Genomic DNA, 26,505 nt, shown 5'->3' with positions numbered 1-26,505 from the left:
CTGCATTATGCATTGTAGAGTAAATCAAGGAATGTTCATACCAAGTACAGTATTATAGGGCACAGGTGAATGCTATTAATGGTTGCTTTTTCACATGATGCGGTAGCCGAGGCAGCACAGAGGAAAAGGAAGAAACTGGCATGGTGCGATTATAAAAATTTTATTCATTTAAGAGACAGTTTCATGTGGAGATGGAGGACTGCTACAAATTCTTACAAACAAATGGGTCAGTGGGGTGAGAAACAAGACCAGGAGAAAACCCATCAGTTGGTCCTTTTCATAGATAAATGCACAAGTTCTGAGTTTGGATTTGCCAATATCTCTGCAAGGAGAGCAGAGGCAATATTTGGGGTAGAGAGATGCTCAGATTAGAATTTTATCACACCATTCCATGTAACAAAGCACTGATTGACCCTGAAGAGACAGATTTTTGACTAAAAGAGGTAGGTGTGCAAGAATTAGTAGCAGAAGATATAGAACAGTTCTCCTTAAATTACATTTCTCTGTCACGTGACCATCAAGCTAGACATGTGGAGCTTGTTAACAATGTGTGTGATATATATGTACCTATGAGGAAGACACTGTCATTCTTTACAGTTTTACAAACCAGAAGAAAGGTACCCAACAGCCATACAGAAAATTGACTATTGAGAGGCTGAGGTCACCAACATATTCTGAACCCCTAGGTTGCAAGATGCGCTCTCCTGTGGTTCATACTTGATGAGAATCATCCCATTCTCTGTTGTATTCTGTCTATTGGCCAGTGTTAGGAAGCCTCTGTCTTTGTAGCAGTGTCCAATGATGGGAGCGGTGGCTTTGCACAGAGAGAGAGGACAGGGCTGCTGTGCTCCCCTGGCTGAGGGCTCCTTCCCAGGCCCTGCTAATGCTTCCCCTCAGGGGCTGAATAACAGCGGTGTGTGATCGTCTGAGCACCTTGCGGTTCTTAGCCCACAGGTTTGCCGTCGAGTCCCTCATCCGACTGTCCTGACTCCCAGGTTGACCTCCCTGTATTTCGGGACACCTCATTCCACGCAGGGCGTGAGGCGGGACACCCCCAGGCTGCAGCAGGTCGTAGCAGTCTGAGCGGAACGAGGAGCAGTACGCAGGAGTGTCTGAGGCGGAGGAGTAGGACAGCTCGACACTGCCCGGCAGAGCAGCTGAGAGCTCTAAGGAGCCCTCTGTGGCCTCCTTCTCAGGCCCCTCAGAGCGCTCTGGACTGCAGGACCCCTCAAACCCATCCGAAGCTGGGCTTTTATTCAGGTTCTGCTGCAGATGTTTTAATGTCTCCAACTCAAGTTTTGAACTGTTGAGCACAAAATGAATAAAGATTATATCTGTAATGTATTTTGAAGTCCTGCACTTTAGGCAACGTCTAGGCAAGGAATAACTTGCAATTTAAAAGGGAAGGTTTCAAAATTAAATCCATCACACTGCACATTTATAGATGGACTGTCTGACAGATACAGAGGTGGACACCACGGCTTCAGAAAGTAAAAGTCCTGCCACGTATTTGCTGCACCCATGCACTAAACAAGGTGATTTCACTAATAAGCTCCTCTACCTGGCTGAAGAGTTGTGCTAATTAAATTCAGCTGGTGCAGTGCATGAGTGGAACAAATCCGTGGCGGGACTTTTACTTTCTGAAGCCGGGGTGTCCACCTCTGGAGAGATAGAATATATGTCTTACAGATATTTTTTCTACAGGTGCAAAGGACAAAGCAACATTAATTACCTGTACTCATAAAGAAACCTAGTGAACCCAACTCATTTTCTGTTCCTGAAACTGAGGACTTACCTCAAAAAGTTTTGATCATGTAAGTCTTCCTGAGAGCACAGAAATAGATTGTACAAGTCAGAAGTATTTCTGAATAGCATCCCCTCAATTTTAGATGTCTTTTTCCTCATACCATCTTCACCAGCAGCTGTGTTCTGTGTATAATGAAGAAAAATGATTTAAGATACAATTCCTGTCACACACAGAAATAAACTGAACAGTGGACACTGTAGTATTGCAAAGTCCAATCCATTTATCAACATGAAAACTTTTTTTAAATCAATCATTTTGATGGCTGAATGAAACACTTGCATGTCTACTGGAGGTAACTTCACCTACATCTCTTTATCCTGTCTTATTCATTTAGTCTCTTACTTCTTTTTTCACAATTATTTTTATCACATATACAATTATTACAGATTACAGATATTACAGAATAGATCCATTACAACATAAAATATAACTTACCTCCCCAAAAAAGACAAAATTAGGTAAATAAATAAATATCTTTATCTGGCATCAATACTTCTGCTGATACTGCCATTAAGTGATAAACAGAAAATACCCCCCCCCCCCCACACACACACACACCATGGTTTGAAGGTGCTATGCAGAGAGGAATTTATTAAATATAATTGAATTTCCAGACACCATCTGCTCCCCGTAGATTTAAGCAGGGTACTCAGAAGGACAGCCTTTTGACTTGTTCTGTGTGCAGCTAAATAAATCTCTTTTGGAAGCAGACAGAATGCGGTCTTAATTATTGTTGATATACTGGGACATTCCTACTGCTCTTAAGTGAGCCCTTTAAGACAGGTAATACAGATTGTAGGGGTCCCCACCTCTGAGTGCAGGCTGCAGGTGTAGTCTGCCAGGGACATGGGTGGGCTCTTGTCCTCCCTGTAGCTCTGCTCTTTGTTTGGGAGCGTGTGGTGCAGGCTGTTTGAGAGGGCATTGAGCCGGAACAGAAGTTCATCCACAAGGTTCTCAAACTCCTCCAGGTAGAAGTTCTAAAAATAGAAAATGTGAGCACTTTCAGTGCCAATCCTGTGCACAGCATGGCTTTTGGGGATGCTGAAACCATGCCAGCAGATAACAACGGAAAGTAGTCCATTCATTCCTTTACTTATCTTTTCACCAAAGCATAATCATATATGGTGGACACAATCATATAACAGCTGATTAATATCTGTGAAATACAGCATCGCTGTACAGATTAGTACTATACATCTTTTAGATCTTTTAGATCTGTAGTTTCTGACCTTTTCATCCTCAGGTGGTCGCCCAAAACACAGCACATATATTCTCTAAGCCTATTTCTGTATATGAAGCATGAGTATGAATATCTCTTTATATGAAACCTCTGAAATGGGAGATGTTTGTTTATTCATACAGTCAAAAGATTGTACATGGAGGAACAGTACATTTTATTGAAGGTAAAAAAGTTTTTAATATTGTGTTCACTAGATTCAAGGTAATCATGAATAGTCCTACAGAATCTGAATCTGACACTGGAATAAAGGGCCACTCACACTTCTCTGGGCATGGTTATCTATCCACCTTGGACCACGCCTTCCAAGGAGCACAAGAAGCCTATCTTGAATGTAAGCTACCACCTCGGAAAAGGTCACAAGGTACTTTCTCCTTGTGGTATTCCTTGCAGTTTTTGCTAGAGGGGTGAGAATCCCAATAATCTTTAAAAAGAAATAAAAAAGATTGGTTGTTATCAATTTAAAATGCTTGATTTGCTGATAAAAATATTACATACATATATTACTATACAATCCATTTGCTAATCAAGCTAACAATAGCACTACCGTACACAGAAAGTTAGCCTGAACCTACTCTTCACAAAATGAAACCCTTCATTAATTAAAATATCCTCAAAGAGTCTTGTCCTTTTCTAACAACTTCAAAATATGTGGCATATAAGCTTTCCATCAATTTCAATTTTAAACATGCATGACTGAAGCGTAGCAAGGCTCATCTGCTGTTGCTAATGTACCAGTGCCGTCCAGACAATTGTCACAATGAAGAAGAAAGATCCGGAGAAGACAAAGATGGAGATATCATTGGACTGGTAGAGTGCGGACAGGGTCTTCAGCCGGATGACCCCCACGCCTTGCTTGATGACCGTCTGGAAGGACCTGGGCATGCTGCTGAAGGGGTGACAGGTGGACTGGAAGAGCAGGTTCCCCAGGCAGGAGAAGGCCACCATGAGGATGACACCTGTCACCTGCAGCATGTTAGACACACCCATTATCCAATGTCACATGAAAGACTTGTGAGAACATTCTGAAGCAGTTTAATAGTTCCAACACACTAAAATCAACCCATCACCATGAATCATCGAACACACCTATAATTCATACATACTTTCACTTCTCTGTTTTGCCCAGGTACTAGTACTGTACTCAAACACACCGCACGTCCACATTCCAAACATTTTAAAGCTTTACAATGATTACTGGTTAATCAAGCTTGTATCTGCTTGATTAACTCTAGGTATTTCAAGGCCAAATATGTAAAGATTATAAACTGTGTGTCGCATACCAAAGGCCACCAGAGTTTGGAGAGGGAGAGCTTCAGTAGTGTGACAGAGGGAGCCATTACTATATTCGTCTGAAGAATGAAGACAGATTTCACCAGGAACAGAAAGACTATCACGCCATGCAGGCAATGTGTCAGCTGGAAGCACAGAGGAGATGGGAAAAGGAGCAAAACCATGTGAACGCTGCATTTTGCATCATAATCTATTCACATGGACAAAGAAATGCACTGCAATCTAGACAACTTTTCTAACCGATAAAAAACTTTTTTTGCACGTCTTAGTACTGTTGCAGGGCAAGCAAAAAAGTTATTCTTCTAAACTTACAGACCAAAGTAATTATCCTCCTTGTGGCGTTAATTACCTACAGACTTTCTGATATCCGATAGACAGCATCATGGCAGCAATTAGTAATACAGAGTTCTATTAACAATCCTCACAAATTTTCTTACTCAAACAACTGCTGTCTCCTGGAAAGCTAATATGGTCAAAGAAACAACACATTGTCTAACCTGTTCCCAAGATGAGAAGAAACTCAAATCCACAAATGCTTTGAAATTCTCCCTCTGCAAATGGTCAATAATCTCCACAGTCAGAACGAAGTGGTACACATAGTACACGTAGTACAGGAGGCTAATGATGATGATGGTGACCTAGGAGAAAAGACCAATTATGAGCCCAGTTATGATGTCCCTTACAAAGTTGCACATCACTATGAAGTCCTCACTGACAGCATAAACACAAATGTAAGAATAAACTCCTTGAGGATACACCACTCTCACCTCCAGCCAGTTACAAGTGTCCCGCCAATAAGATAGCAGTCCCTTCTGACTCATGGCACATATTTGGAAATACAACTGAAGCAGTGTGAACAGCAGGAAGAGGAGCTGGTGAACGGAAACAGGATGGAGACTGATGAGTGGCTAACCATCTCTTCTCAATAGGGGCATTGAGAAGACATATAACGACAACAGTCAGGACAACACATCTGCAGAGATACCGAACTCGTCGGTCTGCTCTGTAGCGTGGGAAATGTGCCACACTGCTGTTCACGTCTGACTCATTCTCAGCAACTCGACACGCTTGCATGGCAGTCAGAGTCAGTCTTGAGGCTCCCAGCCGTGAGAACCGCCACCAGACTCTGCAAGCCAGATAAGCAGCAGAACAGCACGGTCTCACCTCGCAGGCCATGATGATGTAATCAAGTGTGCTGGCGGTTTGGTACACCCTGACGGACTGGATAAAGGCCGAAGGCAGCAGGCCCCCCGTGGCGGGCTGCTCGGCCATGAGGGAGACGGTGGTGAACAGGTTTGTGGGGGGGTTGTAGAGGGTAAACTGGGCCAGCACCGTGCGGGTGCGGCGGTCCAGCCACCCCCCACCCCTAAGCTCCTGGAGCCGAGCTGAAGCTGCAGACCTGAGCGGGCGAATGAAAGTGATGAGTGCTCTCTTCTTGAGAGAACTGAGATTTATATAAGGGATCAAAGGAGTCCACTATCAGAATATTTGATCGCAGAGACTTACCTTTCACTCACCTCAAATTAACTGTACTTTGAAATTGGTTTCTTAGCTTTTTGGTAAAATGCAACTGAATTTTCCACGAAATAATCACAATTGTGTGTTTGTTTTCAAACAATTTAATGCAAAATGACACATGCTATAGAGTTAGGCATTGATATTTTAGGGATCTAAACCAGACATGTGTAAGCGTTTATAACAACACCAATAAACCCCTGACTGTTCAGGAGAAAATGGTGTTAACTATTAATATTTAATCAAATGGCCAGAATAAGAAATAAATAAGCAACACTTTCATTTGAAAAGTAGCGCTGTCTTGTACTACCATTATTCTACTCGTATTCAAGTCATGCTGGCAGTGATAATTATGATGTATTTAGTCACTTTCCATTCCATACATTTCCATTCAACACACTCGATAATGAAAAAATGGAACATTAATTCCATAATGGCTGCCTTCATTACTCCAGAAAAGTAATAAAGTAATGATGTAACGCTAAATACTGAGATAACTCAAACAGTCTCATTTAATATGTAATGTCAAAATGAATAATAGTCTGTCTAGCTTTTTTCATCAACTAAATCATAGGGTATCGCAAAAAAATTAATTCTCATTTTGTTTCACACTGCAGTGAAGAGCTCATTACATGGAATGTCAGACTGTGCATTTGTGTGCCAGACCTTGTTGATCCCAGACTGACTCGGGTCCCTGTTTCCCCATAGCAGGCGACGTGTCCGCAGTAGCGGTGCATGCGTGTGACAGCGGAGCCAGTGACAGAGCCCGACTGGCCCCCGTCTCCGTTCGAGGGGCTGTAGGCAGGGAGACAGGCAGGGAGCAGGCCTTCAAAGGGGCTGGGCACCTGAGGTCAGAAATTACATTACGCTAATATCATTTAGCAGATGCTCTTGTCCAGAGCGACCTACATTTTTTACGTGTTATCCATTTATACAGCTGGATATTAACAGAGGCGATTCTTGGTTAAGTACCTTGCCTAAGGGTACAACAGCAGTGCCGCGGGGGGAGTAGAACCGGCCACCTTTCAGTTACAAGTCCTGCTCCTTACCACGATGCTACACTGCCACCCCCAATTACACTCACAACACTGTATGTGGCCACAAGTCCATCGATGTTAGAATCACTCTCAAGGTGTTTTTTTTTTTTTTAGCAAAATCAAACGTTTAACCTACCATACAAGTAAAAACTACATGAGGACGGGCAATTTGACAGTTATTCATTTGAAACAAAAACCAAGAAGCACTACATATTACATAACTTGACCAAATATTTAGATTAATGGTTTGACCTTGTCAAGACAAACTGAAGAGTGTTACTCTGCTCAATGGGTAATACCTATTTAATAACAATCCTTGTATTCATGTAGTTATGACACTGTTATGTATACCCTGATTAATTTAAACTGGTTCACTGGAGCAGAAAGGGCACCAGTGTATTACTGTATTACCACCATATTACTACTATAGCGTCACATGTAGTGAGTAAGTATAGCTATGCTGCCATCTACTGTCAATAAATGATATTGTACTGAGAAACAGCTATTCCGCTTTTCAGTTTTACTGCTCAAGGCAATCAATGCACTCAAGTTAACTGCTTTAATATGTAATGGAACATATTTTCCTGCCTCTTATAATGTCAGTTCTCTCACAGCTGCTTACCTTACATGCTGTTTTATTTGCAACTTCTATTTTTTTTAGAATTGGTTCTCCAATCAGAATGCATGTTCCATGGACAGCACCTGCCTGTAAATATAAGTGCACCACCATGCACACACGTACACGTACACGTACACACACACACACACACACGTACACACACACACACACACACACACACACACACACACACACACACACACACACACACACACATTCTCAAGGTTATAGATCACCATATAACAGGTAAGGTTTATAATAACAGGAATAATGAAAGGTCACCTGAATTTTCAAGACAATGAGTGATATTCACACCGAGATGTACCTTGTTTCTAGCTGAAACCTTGTTGTACCACATGTCTCCATACAGGCCATCCAATAAAGTGGTTGAAGCCCAGTTCCACCAGTCTTCATGGGTTTTTATGTCTTGAAAAGCACTGCGTGGGTGTCTGGAAACAAACCAATAGAAAAGGCAACACTTCTGCTAGAGTGAGTACAATCTACATAACACCTTTCATTTGGTCTTCATCTGTATGTCAATACTATAAAGTTCAAATCCAGAAATTAAAGTGATGATTAAAATTCACAGAGCACGCTTGAGCCAGTGACAGTGTGAAAATGAATATGGTCACTTGCCTGGTAAACTCAGTTCTGACAGCCTGATTCAGCTGGTACTGACTTTTTGATGATTTTCCATAGGTGACGGACAGGAGCAGGCACAACATGACAATGTAAAACGTGGCCTCCCTGTTGGGAGTGGGAGTTAGAGGATCAGTTTGACTAAATAAATTGATCTCGCCAGAGAAGACTACAGCTCCTACACGAGGAGGCTGTATTGAAGCTCTGGGATGTGACCTGACCTGAGGGTTTTGCGAATGAGCCCCTCCTTCCTCATCTGGTCCCGGACACTCCTAAGCTCTGCCCGTGTAGGTGGGCGGGTCAGGCGCAGGTGGCGGGCTCTCTGACGGGCCGCTAACACCTGCCAATCAAAGAGGGTGGGATCAATGTGAGGGGCACAGGATAGGACACATTCATTGATATCAGTTTGCTATATACGTAGGCATATATAGCAAACTGATATCAATGCAGAGTTTAGTCTTACTTCAGAATTACTGGAGCTACACATCCAGGGGAAAAATGTGTGACACAAAATTACTGTGCTGTGCAGTTCCTGCTGTAGGACTCCAGCCAAAATCTACTGCTTGAACTGAAGCACTGTCTGACAGGAGATTTATATCCTGGCAGAGTGGTTCAAAATATTACCCTGTCCAAGTGTGAATATTCGTGCTGGACGTGATGGTAGGGACTGTGCTGGTAGGTTTCAGACAGGCTGCCTCCATTTTGGCTCCAGAGCTTCAGCTTCTCCCCCACAGGTTCAGTCTCATTAGAGCTGCTGCAGAAGTCACAGCTCTCCCTGTACCACAAGGACACTACTGCGGCAATGATGAGGATCTGGGTCAAACGACAAAACATGTCAATGTCATCATACTTACATAAATTTGTACATAATTCATAAAATATAAATCATATAAATTTTTGCTTTTCCTATTAGCTGTTAATTAAGTGCTGTAAATTATGTTCTGGCATCAATATAACCAAAGCACAACTATCTCCTGCCTAAAAAAAATCTGCACAGGGGAAAATTCGACATTAAACCAAAGCAAAAATATACCACTTTAGAGCATATAACAACTAAAGAAATCCTTCAAGTCTATTGCTCCACGGTTGAAATATTTAAAATGTCTGATTAAACCTGGAACTGGCAGCTGTCAGACTGTGATGGAATGGGTCCTATTGAGTGACTGCACTGCACTCAATGGTGAAAGAGATGCCTCTCAGGGAAAATCATTGGTTTCCACTTGCTCTCTTTCTCCCGTGACATTCAAAACACCGGAGGTAATGGATCCGACCATTTACCAGAGCAGGCTGAACCACAAATGCACAGCACAGCAGGGAGAAGAACAGTGAGTGGATCCACAGCAGACTCTTAGTGGTGCTGAACCTGTGGGATAAAACATACCATGACTGTTATTTATTTAATAATATACAGCTATTTATAATTACATCAGTGGCAGTAATCAGTGACCTGTTGTATTGTGTATAAATGGAATCTCTGAGGCTATATCCACTGAATCTGTGTGTGTAATGAGAGTTTTGTGAATGTATCAGATTGGCCCGTGACTGTAGTGAGAACCACAGGAGAAGGATGACACCCACTCTGTTCCCAGGACAGCGGTAAGCACAGCGCAGCTGAGGGACAGTGACAAGCACAGACCCCAGGCGACACAGCGACACCACGAGGGCAGCGTGACGCTCCCAAACTCCTGCTGCTCCAGTACACAGCCGTGCTCTGGGGAAATACCAAAGAGGACAGTCAAACATAAAGTGCACAGCTTTCTAACCAAACTAATCGACATTGCCATTATACACTGTAAATAACATTGCCCTAGCAATATATAACAATATGTATAACAATAACAATGTTGACAGCTTTAAAAAGATGACAGAAATCTGAAAGGGAAAGTGACTTGTATTTATAGTTTATCAATTACCAATTGCTACCAATCAAATTTCTGTATTTTGCAAGTATGCTGTTTTTGAGATATAATTAGAATCAGATTTCTCTGACAGGTCAATTTCACTGAAATCTACAATGAATTGTTATGCAAAATGTGAACCTACCAGCACACGTAGACACGCGTGTCTACATGTGCTGGTAGGTTCACATTTTGCCTAAGAATTCAGCCTGTGAATGACTGTGAATGGAGAAAATATGCTATTTAATACACGGTATATGCTATCACTCACGACCAGGTAATTACCCTTGATGAGTTACGTCCTGCGCTCCCCATTACCCACCCCAGGCTGCAGCATGACAGGTACCTCCTGTGCTGCTGGACTGGAAGTCACACTGGCTCTGTTTGAAGTCCGCGCCCAGGAGTTTGCTGTTATTACTGTAACTGCCATCCTCGAAGCCGCTGGAGCCGCGATCAGAGTCGCTCCGCCCCGCTTTCTTTCCATGGTGCTCGCCGTAGGGTACAGACTCCCTGCTGGGGGGGCACCAGGCCAGCACCCCTCTCTGTCGGGGGGTATGAAGCACTTTACATTCACCATCATCGTTCCCCATCACCATGCTTATAACGTTGCACCATACACCGACATCACGTGAAAAACTCACACACAGGTTAAGATATAAGGACAGGGTAGGGCAGGGACAGACCTCAGGGTAAGGACAGACCTCGCATTTCCTTCTCCACGTTGCCTGCGCCCACTGCTGAAGGTTATGCCAGGACAAGTAAGACTCAAATGCACTGTCGTCAACCAGCAGAGCATCACGGTGAACTAAAGAGAGCACAAACACCCAGCACTGGATGACCTTTCAGTTTCTTTGTTCGGACGGTTGTAAATTCCCATTCAAACAAAGAAAACCCTACAGAGGACAGCGCATCCATCAGAGGACGGCGAGTCCGTCTCTAACCTTCCACAGAGTAGACATCGGGAACTCTAGTCTTGTTTTGCTCTGCCGAGGAGTCCTTATTACAGGTCGCCTGTTATTTCAAAACACGCAAAAAGAACAAATTATTTCCTCTGCACTCTGAGGATATGGTAGACATGAGGTATGGCTGTGGGAGATATGAGAATCTGAGCAGCTTGTCTTTGGGATCATCCATAACTCTGACCCAGATCTGCGGCCGTGACAGGATAAAGGTCCGCGCGATGCCAGCAGGCTGACAGCACAGCGGGACGCACTGACCTTGCTCAGGCGGAACAGCAGGGACACCAGACCCCCCACCGGCAGCACCGCCAGCGTGCTGAGGATCCCCGTCGCCAGGGAGACGGCAGAGACGTCGATGAGGCCCAGCTCTGCGGTGTACTGCCGTCCCACCCGTGGAAAAAGACACAGCAGAGCACGGCACATCACACACCATTTAGCCTTGCTTAAATCCATCATCTTCCTTCGTTAGAAGCCACAAAAGGTCACCAGTCAGTTTTGGAATTTTCAGCCTAGATGTTTTAACACAATGCGGTTTAGCAACTTCACTGTGGGGCACTGTTTCAATGACCAATAAATTCCAATGAAAAAAAAAACGAATCAGAGTCAGTGAGCTGAAGAACCACTTACATAGTCAGTATGAGCTGTATGAGCAGTATGATAGACAGAGATATTGTTTTGTCAGAGCTCTCACTTCTTTTTAATGTGAGGAACATTAATTCATTACCAATATTTTGAAAGTGGTGACACTCCTCATAAATATAATAAATTGGTTTTCTGCCAACATAAAAGAAAAGCTCATTAATCCAAAGTTCCTGCAAATATTTTGAGAATTTCTGGGTATTATTGAAAAGTAATTTCCTAAAAGATTTGAATATATCACCCTTTGTGATGCCCTCATAAAAATAACAACAGAACAAAGTCTGCCCCTTTCCAGAAGCTGAGAACACTAAAGGAATCGATCTGCGAGGCGGCAGAGACCCAGGGCAACTGTCTGCAGCGTAGGGGGGAGATGCGTAAGGACTGCAGCCTGCCAGCGTTTGCCTCTGTGCTGCGCTTGTGTGCCCACCTGGTCGTCCTGCCGAGAGAGGACCACGGTGTTGGCACACATGTACCCCTCCAGGAGGAGCAGGCACACGCTCAGACGCTGGACGTGGGTGAACCCGCTGTGGGAGGGGCGGCTGTACACCGACGCCCACAGGTGGAAGTCCTCCAGGTACTCTGTCAGCTTTGAGTACAGCAACTGCTCACACACAATACACACACACAAAACAACACAGATGCATTCGCATACACACAATACACAAACGTTCACACACAGAACAGAAGTCCATCAGATCTAATCTGCTGTCAGCAGACATAAACAAATAGCACTAAACAGAAAGAATAAGTAAGCTGAAATGAGAGGCAGTGTTCGCAGTGGTACCTTCATAAACCCCAGGCCCCGGGTGAGGGGGGTGAGCTCCCTCTCCACCCTCCCGTCGCCTTCGTCCACAGCCAGCCAGCACTCCCCAGGGAAGAACCAGCTGCTGCCTCTCACCAGGTCCTTCACCAGCACGTAGCTGATGTACCAGCTTGGGGAGCAGCCGCTGTTGTCATGCCAGAGGTGCACCTTCCAGATGGGGCCCAGGCTCTCTGGGGTGCTGAGGGACATGCTGGCATCACTTACAGCGTACGCTTTCACTCCGTGCAAATGCTCATTACCGGGTCATAACATGACGAAAAGACCGCTAGGATTAAAACCACTTTGCATTTTTTTCAGCAGTTCCCCTAAACCACATACCAAAACCTAAAGTGCACATTTGTGATAACAACAGTCAGTGCAGTACCTGAGGATGAACGTCCGCCTGGAGTTCCTCTCGAATGGGAGGTTGTCAGGGAAATTGAGCTCTCTGGTCTGAGAGACTCCATCGTCACCGTGTAGCACGATGTGCACCTGAAGGGCAAGCACCGCACTTCACTAACTAAACTCATTCATGCGGCGCTGGCCCAGCTCGATGACCTGACATGTCAATGTGTGAATGCCAATAGTGAGAGCTCAAGATAGAACGCTTGGAATAGCTAATTACTACAATTTAGGATCCTTGTTAGAAACATCTCATTACCAAAATTTAGTATCTTAGCTCAGGGCTATTCAATTAATTTGAAATGGGGGCCAGATTGTGAAAATGATCCCAAAGGAGGGGCCAGGGAAATGTTGCCGAAATATATAATATGGCTGAAATCTAAACAATCACATTAACAGTTGGAAGATACACCTGCACTGTAGCAAGACATATATAGGTGCATGGAACTGTAACAACAACATATGAGTGCATAGTATTGTGTGAGGACACAAAGGCCTACGTCATTTCTACATTCACATCACGAACATTTTTAATTTAAGTCTTTTAACTAACATACCACATTCACAATAGTGCATACAACTGTGACAACAACAACAGCATAGTGCATAGTGTGGCATTGTATCAAGACACATAAATCACTTTTACATTCAAAGGTGGAAGAACAAATAAAGATAAAAACTGCCATGACAGAGTCCATGGGCTGGCAAACAACAGGCTTTGGTGTATAAATCTCAGCTACGGAGCCACAGCAGCCAACCCAGCAGACAGGCCCTGTGCCATTGCAGGTGCACCATCTGTTACCAGCATATTAATACATTCCAAATTCAACGCTCCTTAAAGACTGAAACAATTTTAGAAAAAAAAATTGACTCACCAATTGTGTGCTTCTTTAAAGTAATTAGTCCAAGTAGCTCTTCCTGAGAGCATTTGTAAACAAAGAATCTAACGTAGAGGCAGACCTGTGCTACATCACTGTTGTGGGTCGATTCATCCACGGCATCTTGCAAAAATGTATATCATACAATTGAAGGGATTTTTTTCTATGTTTGCACTGAAATTAGGTAAAGGTATTTTGCACAAGCGTGCAACAGTAGTGACCTCATTGATATTCAAGCCCATGACCCTCAGGTCTATAGATCAGGAAATACTAATACATTACATTACATTACATTACTTCACTTAGCAGAAGCTCTTACCCACTACATGGCATGCACCACATGCAACTGGAACATTTAAAACCAGAATGGTGTTTGCTCAAAACCCTGAGCCACGGCATTGTGTGCCACAGTTGACCGTATGGGCTGTGGCTGGATTTACACAAAAGGGTTGACTGTGCTAGATCTTGTGTTTGGTTGACTCTAGTTGACCTAAAGTGCCGTAGTTGAGCATGTGTAACATGTGACTCGGTACCTTCGCTGTCATGGCTGGTCTGGAGCGGAAGCCTGTGTCGATGGTGACAGCGTAGAGCTGCCGGTCCAATGGGCTATTGTCCTGCAATAGGACCAAACCCGCCTTCTCCTCCCCCCGGATATCAGCCAGCTTACACACAACCATCACCAGGAGGTAGACCGCAAGAGAGATGGCTATGACGATGCACAGCGTCAGGTTATCGACAAGGCTGTAAGTCAACAAGGGGTGTATCACTGATACTGCAAGCAGCGCTGACTAAACAGGCAGTCAATATATTGGGTCCAAATTGGGAGGATGGTACTCACGTAACAAACTGAGACGCATCAGTAAATTCATGATGGCTTTGTATTTCCTGGTAAGCCACTGCAAATGTTGTTAGATGGTTGCAGCTGAAAGAATAATAAATACATTTCAAAAGCAGGCTTAAAGAATATGCTTCAAATAATTTCATTAAATGTATGATGGGCTTTCATCATTTAGTTTTTTTTTTTTTTTTTTTTTGCAAACCCCATTTGATATCATTAGACACATGACAGACAGCTTTCACTTCATAACTGACCTGTAAAGGACTGTAATGATGATGTGATAACCTATGTTATTATCAGGAATTGTGTAGTCTTGGCAATCCCTTCATCAGCTTTGTGTGGGTTATCACATGCTTCCAGAACATGCCTGATGTATAGAGGGGCACAGTTGTACCTGCAGTTGACTTTATCAGGGGAGAGCCCCTGCGTAGGGGTGCAGCCACCAGCTCTCCACTCCCTCACACCATCCCAGGACAGGCATCGTGTGGACTCAATCCTCATGGTGTAATTCACCGCTCTGGCAACGTACTTATTGCGAGGATTTCTGTTGTAGTCTGCATTCAGAATTGCCAAGTAGCCAGTACCAGCTCCTGTTCAGTACATTTTTAAAACAAAACCAAAAAACATACATTTAGTAACCCTTTAGTGGCAGAATTTTCAAATTTCAGTATGGGTCTGAAATTAATAAATTTGATTAATAGGCACACCAGTCAAAGTGGAGGGTGGCAGGAAAATATGGACAGTGTTTCCCTCCCAGCGATGGATCTTCTTAATGTTGTACAAGCTGGGAGTTGGTCTCTCAAACATTCTACACAAACAGTGAAAGAGAAAGACCGCACCATAGGACAGGTACTGCAACCAGAATGATTTAAAATGTAATTGCAAAAATTTGTTCATTCATTTGTTTGAAAATTTGAAAATGTAATAGTTTCAGTTGATAATCTGCGCACCTGAAGAGGAACATGATGGGAAAACTAGCAGGCTGGGTGAACTCCACGGTGATCTGCAGCATCTCCTGTAGGTTCTCTGGTGACACATTGAACCGGTGAATGATCATCTCGCTGCGCAGCAGGGAGAGATCCGAGGCACCGCTCTCCTGTCAAGGTCAAAGAAGCCCCAGTATGCAGCGCATTTAGATGTTCAACTTACCATTCATGCATAACATGGAGAAGCATGTTCTCTGCTTGAGTGTTCTTGTACCAGCTCACCCCAAACCTTACATTGCTGGCCCTCTTCTGGAACTCGATGTTGACCGGTGTGGAAAGAGAGTACACTTTCATCTCTCTCCTGGTGCTGCAGTTGTACAGCGTCAGGCCAGCTATGTCCCCATTTATCTGTAAAAAAGCCAGTGTTCATCTCATAGACCTTTGCACTCCAAGCAGAAATCAGACATCCAACACAAGGAATGGCTCTTAGGACCTTGAGCCTTCAAACTATACACCACGTGCTCTAGTCAGGGTGAAGAGCGCTGGTCCATAGCTATCTGCTGAAGTTATGGTGGTACCTTACACTGTCCCTCACTATACAGTGCCTCACCTGGACAGGTGCCTTGGCCCAGAAGTAGGGGTTCTGCTTAAAGAGTGTCAGCTGACTGATAACACAGGGTCCGTGGGGGTCAGTGCTACGCCCGTCAATATACGAGCCCAAGGCGTCAGGGAGGTAGAAGGTGGTTGAGCCGACACTGTCGACCATGGTCTGGAGGCTGTCGAGCTGGCTGGTCTTGAGCTCCATAAGGCTGGTGCTCACAGTGTACTGCAGGGCCTTGCTGAAGAGGACATACTTCTGCAACCCCACAGAAAAGCCCATCATAAAGGGGATATTACAGAGGAGCAACCACAGTTTTTAGACAGTTGTCACAAACACTTCTGCAGAAACAGCGCTAACAACTTTTCTAATTAAAAATCCATTTTAATTTAGAACTTCCCTTTGGAAAAAATTCTAATTAAAAAAAAAGGCTTTTCACTTCTGAACCCATGCCAATACCTTCAGTCATGAAATGAAAAGAAATTGGAAGTTTGCTGTCATTAGAATTTAATTTGCTTTGAAAGACAAATGTTTGCATAATTACAGCCAGTAAAGGTAAGTTTCCACTGCAGCTCTGTGATGCTGTGTGTCACTCTCACCAGCATCAGCTCTGTGGCGGTGCGGATGCCATCTGAGGTCAGCTGGACGCTCTCATCAGAGGAGCTGAACGAAGCTTCCAAGGCATGGGACAACAGTGGCACCAACGAGTTCAACGTCCATTCGTCGAGATAGTATGTGACAGGCACATTGGGCTCATGGAAACAGGCTGATATGACTCGGATGTGTCGTGTCACCAGCCGGGCACTGTCAAATGTCACCTGCCACGGAGACAGAAGAGAAAGCACACAGGTGCCCTGCTGAGTGGTCATCATCAGCATGCGGTTAACATATTGACAGGCTCAAAGCATAAACAAGTAGAATTAACAAAATTACCCACACTCAGTGACAACCATAAGGTTTTCTGAACTCATTAAGTTTGCAGATAGATAGAAACACTCACCTGAGTAGTGACACGCATAAGCTCTTTAAGCATGTAGATGTTGTCAATCATTGTTGCCTGAAAAAAGATTAAAATGACAAAATAAATAAAAAAAATAATATAATATAATAAATAATAAAAACAGGAATAGCAAAATGTTTTACCCTCTGAATTAGGGACCTGCTAATCTTTATGACATGAACTAGTTAAAGATACAAATCCAGTTCCTATTCTTTATAGAAAATCCCAGAACACATGTTTGTTAAGGGCGCATGAACAGCTCATGAGGTAGTGTGTCCTTATCAGCAAGGTGTCTGGAGAGGAAACGGCTTTAGAAATGTTTCTGGTCACAGGAACACCGAGGACCTGGTCGCTGATGGTCAGCTGGCAGACCGTGGAGATCAGGGCACCGCGGGTGGCTGTCTGCAGCTCAAGGGAGGCAGCAGGGTCCCCACTCAGACGATTCAGCATGCTGGTCAGCAGAATGATGTAGTTCCGGATCTCTATGCTGTTGCCCATCTGCATTAGCTTGGTGAGGTTCCTTATGCCATACACGTAGCTGGAAACACCATGGGATGCATGTTAGGGATCCCTGCTGCACCAACAATGAAATCTGCCAACAGCTGCGCAGTGCCTTACAGTTCCTTTTCGGGGTCGTAGACAGATGACGGATTTCTCTGGAAGCTTGGCAGGACCTTAACACTAACTGGACATGGTCTGGTCGCTGCTCCAAATCTGTTCCGTATTTCGGTGTATATCATAACTGTCAAAAGTACAGTTCAAAGTGTGAATATTACTTTTTAATGGAACATTGTAAAATACAAAGATTTGCTTACTTTGTGTATAATATCATACATTTGAATAGTTTTTCCACCTCTTCACCTTTATAGTCATCATCTGGATCTCCAGATGGAAGATTGAAGTAGTACTGGAAATCTCGGCCTTGGTACAGGATCTTCCTTGGGGTGTTTCCCACACTGAAGCTGTACTCATACAGCAGGTCCTGTTAGGCAGGGAATTGTGAGAGAGGCAGACAGCATAAGTTCTGAAACATACTGAGCCTCACGGGCAAAGCGTCCTTGGAAGTCACTACAGTTTGCTGTTCCCTGGACATCTCAACATGACTACTTGAATTCTGTCACAGCAATCCTCATGAAATCAGACTGATCACAGATGTGATTTCATATACGTGTGATCATACTCCAGTAATGAAATGAAGATGTAAGAAATAATAATAAAAAAAAAACAACAACAACAACCTCTTTTCCGGAGGTGCAGAATATGCTGAAATCTGTGTGGATCTCGTAGCCCTTGCTTGGCTGCACCTGGCAGGTCATGCCCTCAGGAATCTCATTGGTGGAAAAAAATAACTGGGTCTTCCCCAGGAGTGTCTCCTGTGAATCTGAGCGGAAAGGATACACAGACATGCTAAAGACATGTTTCAATAAAACCATTCGTTGACTTATTGTACATGGTCACAATGTAAAAAAAAAACTAAACACTTTGCTCTCACCATTACTACTTTACCTCAGAATTATAACTGCTGTGACATTTTTGGGGAACAAAGCTGAGGAAAATTTTAGCCATATTAGTCACATAGCAAGCTGAATGAAAACCAATATTTGATACATTGTCTGAGACCACAACCTGAAGCACTCTACAAATGCAACTAATGAAAACTAATAAAGCCCATGGTGAGCCCTACAGGTACTTAAACGACAACCACATTCAACTTACTTGCAGACACCTCCAGCATGTAAAGACTCTTTGTTTTCAACACGAAAGGCTTAAATGAGATGATGGGTGAAGTTATGCCTGAATGGAATTAAGGATATAGAGGAATAAAAGACACATAACTTAGTGGATATAAAAAAATAACATTCCTGTACATATCAATGCCTTCCAATAGGTACTTGATTGTGACAGCATGATTGCATTAATTTATTGTATCACATTAAATGATTTGATGTTGACATTTGGCATGTGTGGTCATGTGACTGACTGTGACTCGATACCTGTCAATGTGAAGGTCTGGAACACATCAGGGTCGATCAGCTCTCTGTTCAGGTCCAGCAGGGTTTTCTTAGCTGGAGGCAGCAGCTGATTGCTGGGGTCTACCAGGTTGTGCCCCCACCCACCACTGGAGCCTGGAGGCACAACTCCACTAGAGCTTCCTGATCCAGCCCCTGTCGCACACATAAGTACTGAGATTAAAGAGCAGATTCCCTACAACTCCATCACTTTTCCGGGTGTCATTCCATAGGAAAAATGTGATGTGCAGCGCTTTGCAATTTTCACTGGAAACTGGTCAAATAAATCCATCTAATGGCATTAAACAAAAGACCACAGTACATAAACAAAGATATATAGAATTAATGATCAATTTGAGTTAAAGTATTACACCTCCACCATCAAATAATAAGCACAGCAGAACTGGTAGTCAGTAGGGACCAATAAACACAATAGTACTAGATGGGTGTAAAGAATGTATCCAGTCCCACCTATAGGTCTACCTCCAGAGACTCCTGTGTCGGCTTCTTCAATTGTTCCGTAATGAGTCTCATAGCCTGGAATAAAATCTTAGCAATTATTATCTGCCTAGCATGACAAGGTAGCTGATTAATCAATATATAAGTCAAGGTCTCTAAAATTAAAGTACCAGTCGAGTTAAGGCTGAGCGTCTGATTGGCCGATGCTCCACCCTCGTCTTCTCCGATCACTGTTGCATTACCTCTGTAGTCAACATCACCCTCATTCGAAGGGGGTACTGTAACGCCCGTGTTGACACGTGCACATACACACACACACATGCAAAGGGCATATTAGCACACGCATGCTGAAAATGTCAAATCTCAAATAACTGAACTGTAAAAAACTCCTAAATGCTCAAGAGTATGACTGAAGATGTCTTAGATTGTAATCCAAAACCAATTTAATCGACTTTAATGATGCTCATTTAGCCTGAAGTGACGTTTGATGGACAGACCGTGCTGTCAAAGCACCAACCTGAACCAGGAAAGGGTCTGATGACTGCTCCCCCAGAGGAAGATCCTCCAGAGAAGGAGCCCCCAACTGCATATTAAAAAAATTTAATTAAGCAATTTATGTTGTGTTCAGAAAAACAATTCCATACAGCATGAACATATTTCCTTATGCACATTTTATTTTGAATAAAATGGTCCATTAAGAAATACATTTTTATATCATCCTCTGAAATATATTTCACCTCACGACGCTTCCAAGCGAACACACACAGTCAAATTTATCGCTTACCTGGGCGACCAATGACCTCACTGCTCTCAAAGATGGATGGAAAGAGGGGGTCATAGGGAAATTCAGAGAGGAAGTCACTTTCACCGGCAGGGCCACCATAGACAATGCTCCCATCATACGGGGGCACAGGGAACTCTGAGATGTAGTACGGAGGAACAGGGATGTCGTAGTCACCAGGTACAGGTGGTGGACGCCCAGAATCTAAAATGAACGAACCGCCGAGCCCAGTCCAAATTAATAACATACAGCCAAAAGGGTGAAATGCAGACAAAGTAACCTGCTCTCTGTGTGTTCTGTTATCACCAGTTTGAGCATTGTTTAGCGTTTACGCTCTGCACCTCTGAGCGAACATTGACACTGTTACTTATATCATATCAGATTTTACTCCCTATCTCTTTAGCGTAAATGGTTACAACAAATAACTAATCGGATATAACTACACAACAAACTTTGGGCTTCTTTGGATTTATTTCACATTATTACAACTGCAATTAGATACCAAACCAAGAATGCTATAGTACAAGTTCCTGGATGTTCTTCATTTCTAAAATGAAATGCCCCCTGCAGATTATTTACAGAGGGACTTCACTCAATATGTCTGGGTACCTGGTGCAGGCTCAGCAGGGGTGGCATGATCAGAGCTCGTCGCTGCTCTCTGAGGCTCGGCTGACCTCTCCCGTCGAGGGCGACCACCCGAAGGCAGGTCCTCTTCAGGAAAGGGGAAGGGGAAGGGGGGGAACACGGGGAGGAAAGGGGTGGTGGGCGGAGCCGGCACTGTGGTGGGCGACGGCTTTGCATTGGTACTGGTTGTGTTTGACGATGTCACTACGGTGGTGTGGTACTGAGACCCTGGGTCCTCTGCTGCCCAAGGCGTCTCAGAAAAAGCCGGAACTGTGGAGCGCCCAGGTGTGATTTGGGGAGAGGAGAAGTTGTCTGGTAATGGCACAGGAGTGGTGCTGAGGGAAAGACCTGTTGGCAGAGCTCCAGATGTTGTCTGAGTGGGTAGAGTGGCTGCTGGTGGTAGCACAGAGACGAGCCTGGAAGGAAGACTCAGATCCACACTATTGCAGAAAGGAACTGGAAAGAAAACATCATCTCTTTTGTTCAAAGTTCAACAAAATATCAACTGTAAAACCATAATACACTTTACTGAGGTATTCTGCAGACAGCAAATCATATCTTTTCTTACCATCAACAACTACTTTACTAGAGGCATTCACCAGGTAGAGCTTCCAGGTGTAGAAAATGTTTCCTGAGGAAACGCCACAGTTTTCACATTGCGCTTTGACAGAAAACTGCTCATTCCAATTCACTGTGCTCCCTAGGCACTGGTAGCAATATACATTTACATTCCTGAAGGGGAGACAAAAGCAAAGACCAATCAAATGCCACTTTTTGTGCATGGCTACCAAAATAGCAACATATTTGTAGTCATATCATTTGAAATATTAGTATTATATTTTTAAGATGTACAACCAGAATAGGTGTAAAAACAAGGGATATTATCAGTGCATCTATCACAATTAAATGATCTGCAACATGGGTTTCAGCTATAGCCAATGTATAATGACTTTCAAGCACATGCATCCTGAAAACTGACTAAAGGCAGGGAGCACGCTGTGGAAGATGTGCAGCTCACCCGATCAGACTGGGCGAGATGGTGACAAACACCTCAGACACGGCAGCTCGATCTCCGCTCCGCACTGTGAGCCTGAACTGGAACTGGTCGAAACTGGGCTTGAGAAAACTGACAGGGAACATGAGCACAGCGTGGGAGGTGGGGACGTGCTCATCAAAACAGGGGCTCTGAATCCCACTGACTGGCTCACAGTCCCACGTGTAGCTGCCAAGAGAGACCGATATCAGTGAATGGTTAATGAGCTAAACGCTTGGCACAGAGCCAATCGCTAGTCTCTGCCTCCAGTCATGTATCTCAGGTTTCAACCAGCCTTCTCTTCTCTCAATAGTTTACTCGGGTATGCTATCAAATAACAGACAAGTGGATGCCACTGTGCCACTGATATGGTGAACCATGGTTAACCATAAACTAATTTTAAGTATCATTGCATCTAAATCAGTGAGTATTTCAAATACTCCTCCGTGAGGTGTTTCATTTGTATAGCTGTACCTCAGGATATTCTGAGGGTAATCTGGGTCGTGTGATCCTTGTCCGTTCAGGGTGAGAATGGTGCCGTTGCTGTTACTGATGAAGATGTTTGTTCCTCCATAGATGAGGCTGACTGGGGGGCTTGGCACCACCTCAATGCGGACAGTGTAGTTACTGTACACAATGCTGCCTTGGATTTGAACCTGTAAGGGACACAGAAAGCAAGATAAAAAAGAATTACTACTCTCATTAGAGAAAATGAGAGATCTATATTTTTCCCTATAAAACAATTATTCTGTTAATTTGTTAATTATCAGGTAGAGCCCCCCCCTCCCCCACACATAATAAAAAAACACCTCCAGAGAGTTATGACTGTGTCTGCCATGGGATTTAATGACCTGTAAGCAGCAATTCTTCAAAACAGAAAACAATATCCCATTGGCCAGTTGGCCATCCTACACGTCCTTACCCTGGCTACAGCTGTGTATGTGCCATAATGCAGGAAGTTGTTAGGCAGCTCGATGCTCTGCTTTTGGGCCTCGATTGGAGGGAGCTGCACCTGCAGGCCCCCAGACTCATAGACGGCCCAGCTGTAGAGGAGACCCTGGGATATGTTGCACTGGATGTCTGCTTCGTAGGTCACTCCCAGCCGCAAGGTCTGGTAGCGCCGCACCTGTAGTGCAATGGAGGATGACAAGATGCTATGGGGAGAGGAGAAGAGTCCTGTTCCGCACCTACTATCATCAGCTCACTGTAACAGGCTCCATCAGAAACTCAGCGCTTCCACCCTCTCCTTCTGCTCTGTGCTTCTCCTCTCCTCTCCTTCCTGTTGGGTACTGTGTGTATGTGGTGTGTGTGTGTGTGTGTGTGTGTGTGTGTGTGTGTGTGTGCGCGTGTGTGTGTGTTGGACTGGCTTCTCTCTGGAGCACCACTGTCGCTGAAGGGGGCACTCTACCTGTAATTTGAGGGGACCCATGTTTTTGACTGGAGGAGGCTGGCAGGGCTGACGGACCACAAAGATCTGTCCCATCAGGGAGGCAGAGCTGACCAGGTTGGACACGGTCACTTGCACTGTGAATTCACCCGTTCTGCGGTCAGACCACAAAAAAAGAGTCCACGTAGTACGTTTCACATTTCACAAATATATCATGCGTTCAACCACAGCAGCACTTTATAGAACATTTCAACCCATTGGACATGCTATCAACTACAGTAAACATGTACAGTGTATCTGCTTCCAAAAAGAATAGGTACGGCAGCAGCACCTACCTGTGGAAGACGTGCTGTTCAGTGTTACTTCCTATTCTGTAGGTGCCGTCTCCAAAGCTCCAGTGATAGCGGACATTGGTGCCAGCGTTAATCCTGCAGTCAAAGTTCACACTGGCGTTCAGCAGCACTGATGTGTAGAACTGAAGCCTGTTGACCTTGACCTCTCTCTGGATTACTATTGGATATATGTCCGAGGTGAAGGAGCCCAGTCCATTAGAGGCATTGAGGATGACATTGTACCTGGAAAACCACAGCACATGATATTTCTGTGCTTCTGGGAGAAGGAGCTTCCAACATGACCTTCTTTTGTGCTTTATAAGCATTGTACCTTTTCAATCTGTTTTGCAATTCAGTAGATTCTCATTGTAGAATCATCCTTTAAGTTGGTGCTTCAAACAGCTTTAAATAGATATGTTAATAACAGTGAAATTTAAACGAAACAAGGGATCGGGAGACACTAGAAAGGTCACACAATGCAAATATCACAAGTAAAGCATCTCTGTGGACTTCCCCTTCTGTGGAAAGATCTCATCTTTTTTGTTGTGTTCTTAAGCCCACCTTTTAAGCGGAAGTGACACATCAAAATGGCTTTGCAAACTTATGCATATATGTCACCTTCAGTGAGAATAAATGAATACTTTCAGGTAATGAATGCGGAATCCATAAGGAGGCATTGAAAAAATAAAAATAATGCTGGCACAATGATAAGCTAACATTCTCCAGAATAGTTACGATAATATTCATCCCAGTATTAAATGAGAATCCAGTACGCTAGGTATTGAAACGGCACCTGCCAGGGACGTAGTATCTCTTAGTGATGGTCCTGGAGGTGGATCTCTGTGGGAGCCTGTCCCCAAAGTGCCACAGAAACTCCAGCGGGCCTGGCTCCTCGGTCACAGCCAGGAATGTGATATCCGTGCCTGTAGCATACACCTGTTTGTCTGTGTGGATCCTCACAGCTGGAAGACAGGGGCAATAACAGCAGAGCTCAGCAGATGGAAAAAGGACACCTGTTGATGCAATATTGCATTGCATCAACACTGCAAGACAGACAGTCTGGACAAAAATGTATCAGTGCTTTGAGCAGAGAGTTGCCAGAGATGGAAAGAGTGGGGAGGGATGGAGGGATCTGGAATCACTACAGTCTGTTTGCATGGTGCATACAGTAGTTCACAGGCATGGGCAGGCTTGCTGTCACTAGTGTGTACATACGCTGCATGCGGTAAAGCACAGAGACGCTGGCACTGCCGGTCACGCTCCCCACTCGATTCTGGGCTGTCACCGACACGCTGTGCTCTGCGGCTGTCAGAAACACGTGAGACACCACTGGGCCTGGAAGCACAGATAAGACTATGGGTTATGTCATCTGCTTTCATATTCACTTGCTTAGGTATTGTTGGAGTTTCGTATTAATTCTAAATTTAGAATTCTCAATGCTTTCCCCCCTTTTTCTCTGAATTTGGAATGTCCAGTTTTATTATCAGTACAGCATTTGCTAACAATCCAGGAGAGCGCAGACAAACATTTAGATCTTGGATTGCATTCAAAGCAAACACCTTAACCACTGAGCTACTCCGGAACCCCCACTGTTGTAGCTCATTTTCTTTTACTTGTAATATTAGATGATACAGCACAGAGATGAATATATGTTCACTTTTATTTGCAAAAAAAAAAAAAAACAGAAACAAAGCTTGTTTACCTTTGTTAACATAAGTTGTCTGATCACCCATATTCCATGTGTATGTGACATTAGTTCCTTGTGACAGGTGAGCCTTAAAAAGAATGACTTCATCTTTGTGGACTACACTGGAGTTCATCGTCAGAAGTAAATTTTCAGGTGTTTTCTCCACATAGAAGAGATGTAGCACCTCAGTGGCATTGTAGAATTCATTATAGGCAGTGACTCTGATGAAGAAGGTGCCCTCTATTAATTACAGAAAGAAAGAATATAGTTAGTGGTGTCATAGTCAGATATTGGCATTTGAAAATAGCTGAAACCCCAGTTTTACACTGTGCTTTTACTACATTACATTACATTATTGGCATTTAGCAGACACTCTCATCCAGAGCGCCTTACATTGGTTACAGTTTTTTAAAATTTGTTTATACAGCTGGATATTTCCTGAGGCAATTGTGGGTTAAGTACCTTTCCCAAGGGTATACCAGCATTGCCCCAGCAGGGAATCACTGGCAAACCTTTGGTCCATCTCCTTAACCACCATGCTACACTGCCGCCCTAGTGACTAGCCTCAGTGACCTAGAATATTACCCTCAGTGAACTGGTGGTAGACGGAAGACTGGGCTCCTGGATAGAACGGATGTGGGGTTCCTTGTACGTGCATCACTGGTGACCCATCTCCAAAGTCGAACGCGAAGGTGACGTCCTCGGAGAGAGTGTAAGCTCTGAACTGGAGATCGCCGGTTGTGTAGGAGCCATCGGGTTGGGGGAGGAGCACAGCGTGGTCCACACCAGAGGGGAACTGGACTTGAATGCTGCTGATTGGACCACACACTTTAACAGACAGGTGTTCCCCCAGAGGGCTGCTGTACAGGGGACTGGAGATCATCACAGAGATGTTGTATGTCCCGGGAACATGTGCCTGGTAGCTCAGGGAGCTGGTTCTTATGCTTCTGTGGAGAATAAAGGGATAAAAGGAGATAATAAAGATAAGTGCACAAGGTCAAATTCAAGCATATGAGCCTGGCAACACACATGAAAACTGTACTGAATGTGAAAGCATACAGAGCCTGAATTTACATGTGCCACATAAAAAGCTTTCTTGCTTTTCT

At 44.1% G+C, this 26,505-nt stretch overlaps 1 protein-coding gene across 1 annotated transcript; it reads right to left on the bottom strand.

The window, feature by feature from the left end:
- Positions 1-429: 429 nt before the first annotated feature.
- On the bottom strand, positions 430-25,445 carry LOC118796274 (polycystic kidney disease 1 like 1). The gene is made up of 47 exons (XM_036555083.1): positions 25,415-25,445; positions 24,928-25,047; positions 24,506-24,674; positions 23,716-23,955; positions 23,402-23,534; positions 22,916-23,119; positions 22,468-22,649; positions 21,979-22,182; positions 21,529-21,692; positions 20,946-21,416; positions 20,340-20,540; positions 19,726-19,833; positions 19,082-19,252; positions 18,804-18,881; positions 18,326-18,468; positions 17,949-18,069; positions 17,706-17,829; positions 17,433-17,625; positions 17,088-17,144; positions 16,687-16,905; positions 16,100-16,345; positions 15,779-15,897; positions 15,514-15,654; positions 15,271-15,371; positions 14,958-15,153; positions 14,259-14,466; positions 12,831-12,937; positions 12,428-12,644; positions 12,071-12,244; positions 11,263-11,382; positions 10,392-10,587; positions 9,726-9,858; positions 9,426-9,510; positions 8,772-8,960; positions 8,369-8,487; positions 8,145-8,255; positions 7,834-7,957; positions 6,519-6,697; positions 5,502-5,781; positions 5,105-5,209; positions 4,835-4,975; positions 4,328-4,462; positions 3,780-4,010; positions 3,307-3,468; positions 2,617-2,784; positions 1,796-1,929; positions 430-1,303 (listed from the first exon to the last, which is right to left on the bottom strand). The coding sequence occupies exons 1-47, from the start codon at positions 25,443-25,445 to the stop codon at positions 754-756; spliced, it is 8,004 nt and encodes a 2,667-aa protein (XP_036410976.1). The 3' UTR covers positions 430-753.
- Between the last annotated feature and the right edge of the window lie 1,060 nt (positions 25,446-26,505).

The sequence above is a fragment of the Megalops cyprinoides genome, chromosome 2 (genome assembly GCF_013368585.1).
Source record: "Megalops cyprinoides isolate fMegCyp1 chromosome 2, fMegCyp1.pri, whole genome shotgun sequence".
NCBI classification, from domain to species: domain Eukaryota; kingdom Metazoa; phylum Chordata; class Actinopteri; order Elopiformes; family Megalopidae; genus Megalops; species Megalops cyprinoides.
This window is presented reverse-complemented; position numbering and strand designations above follow the sequence as displayed.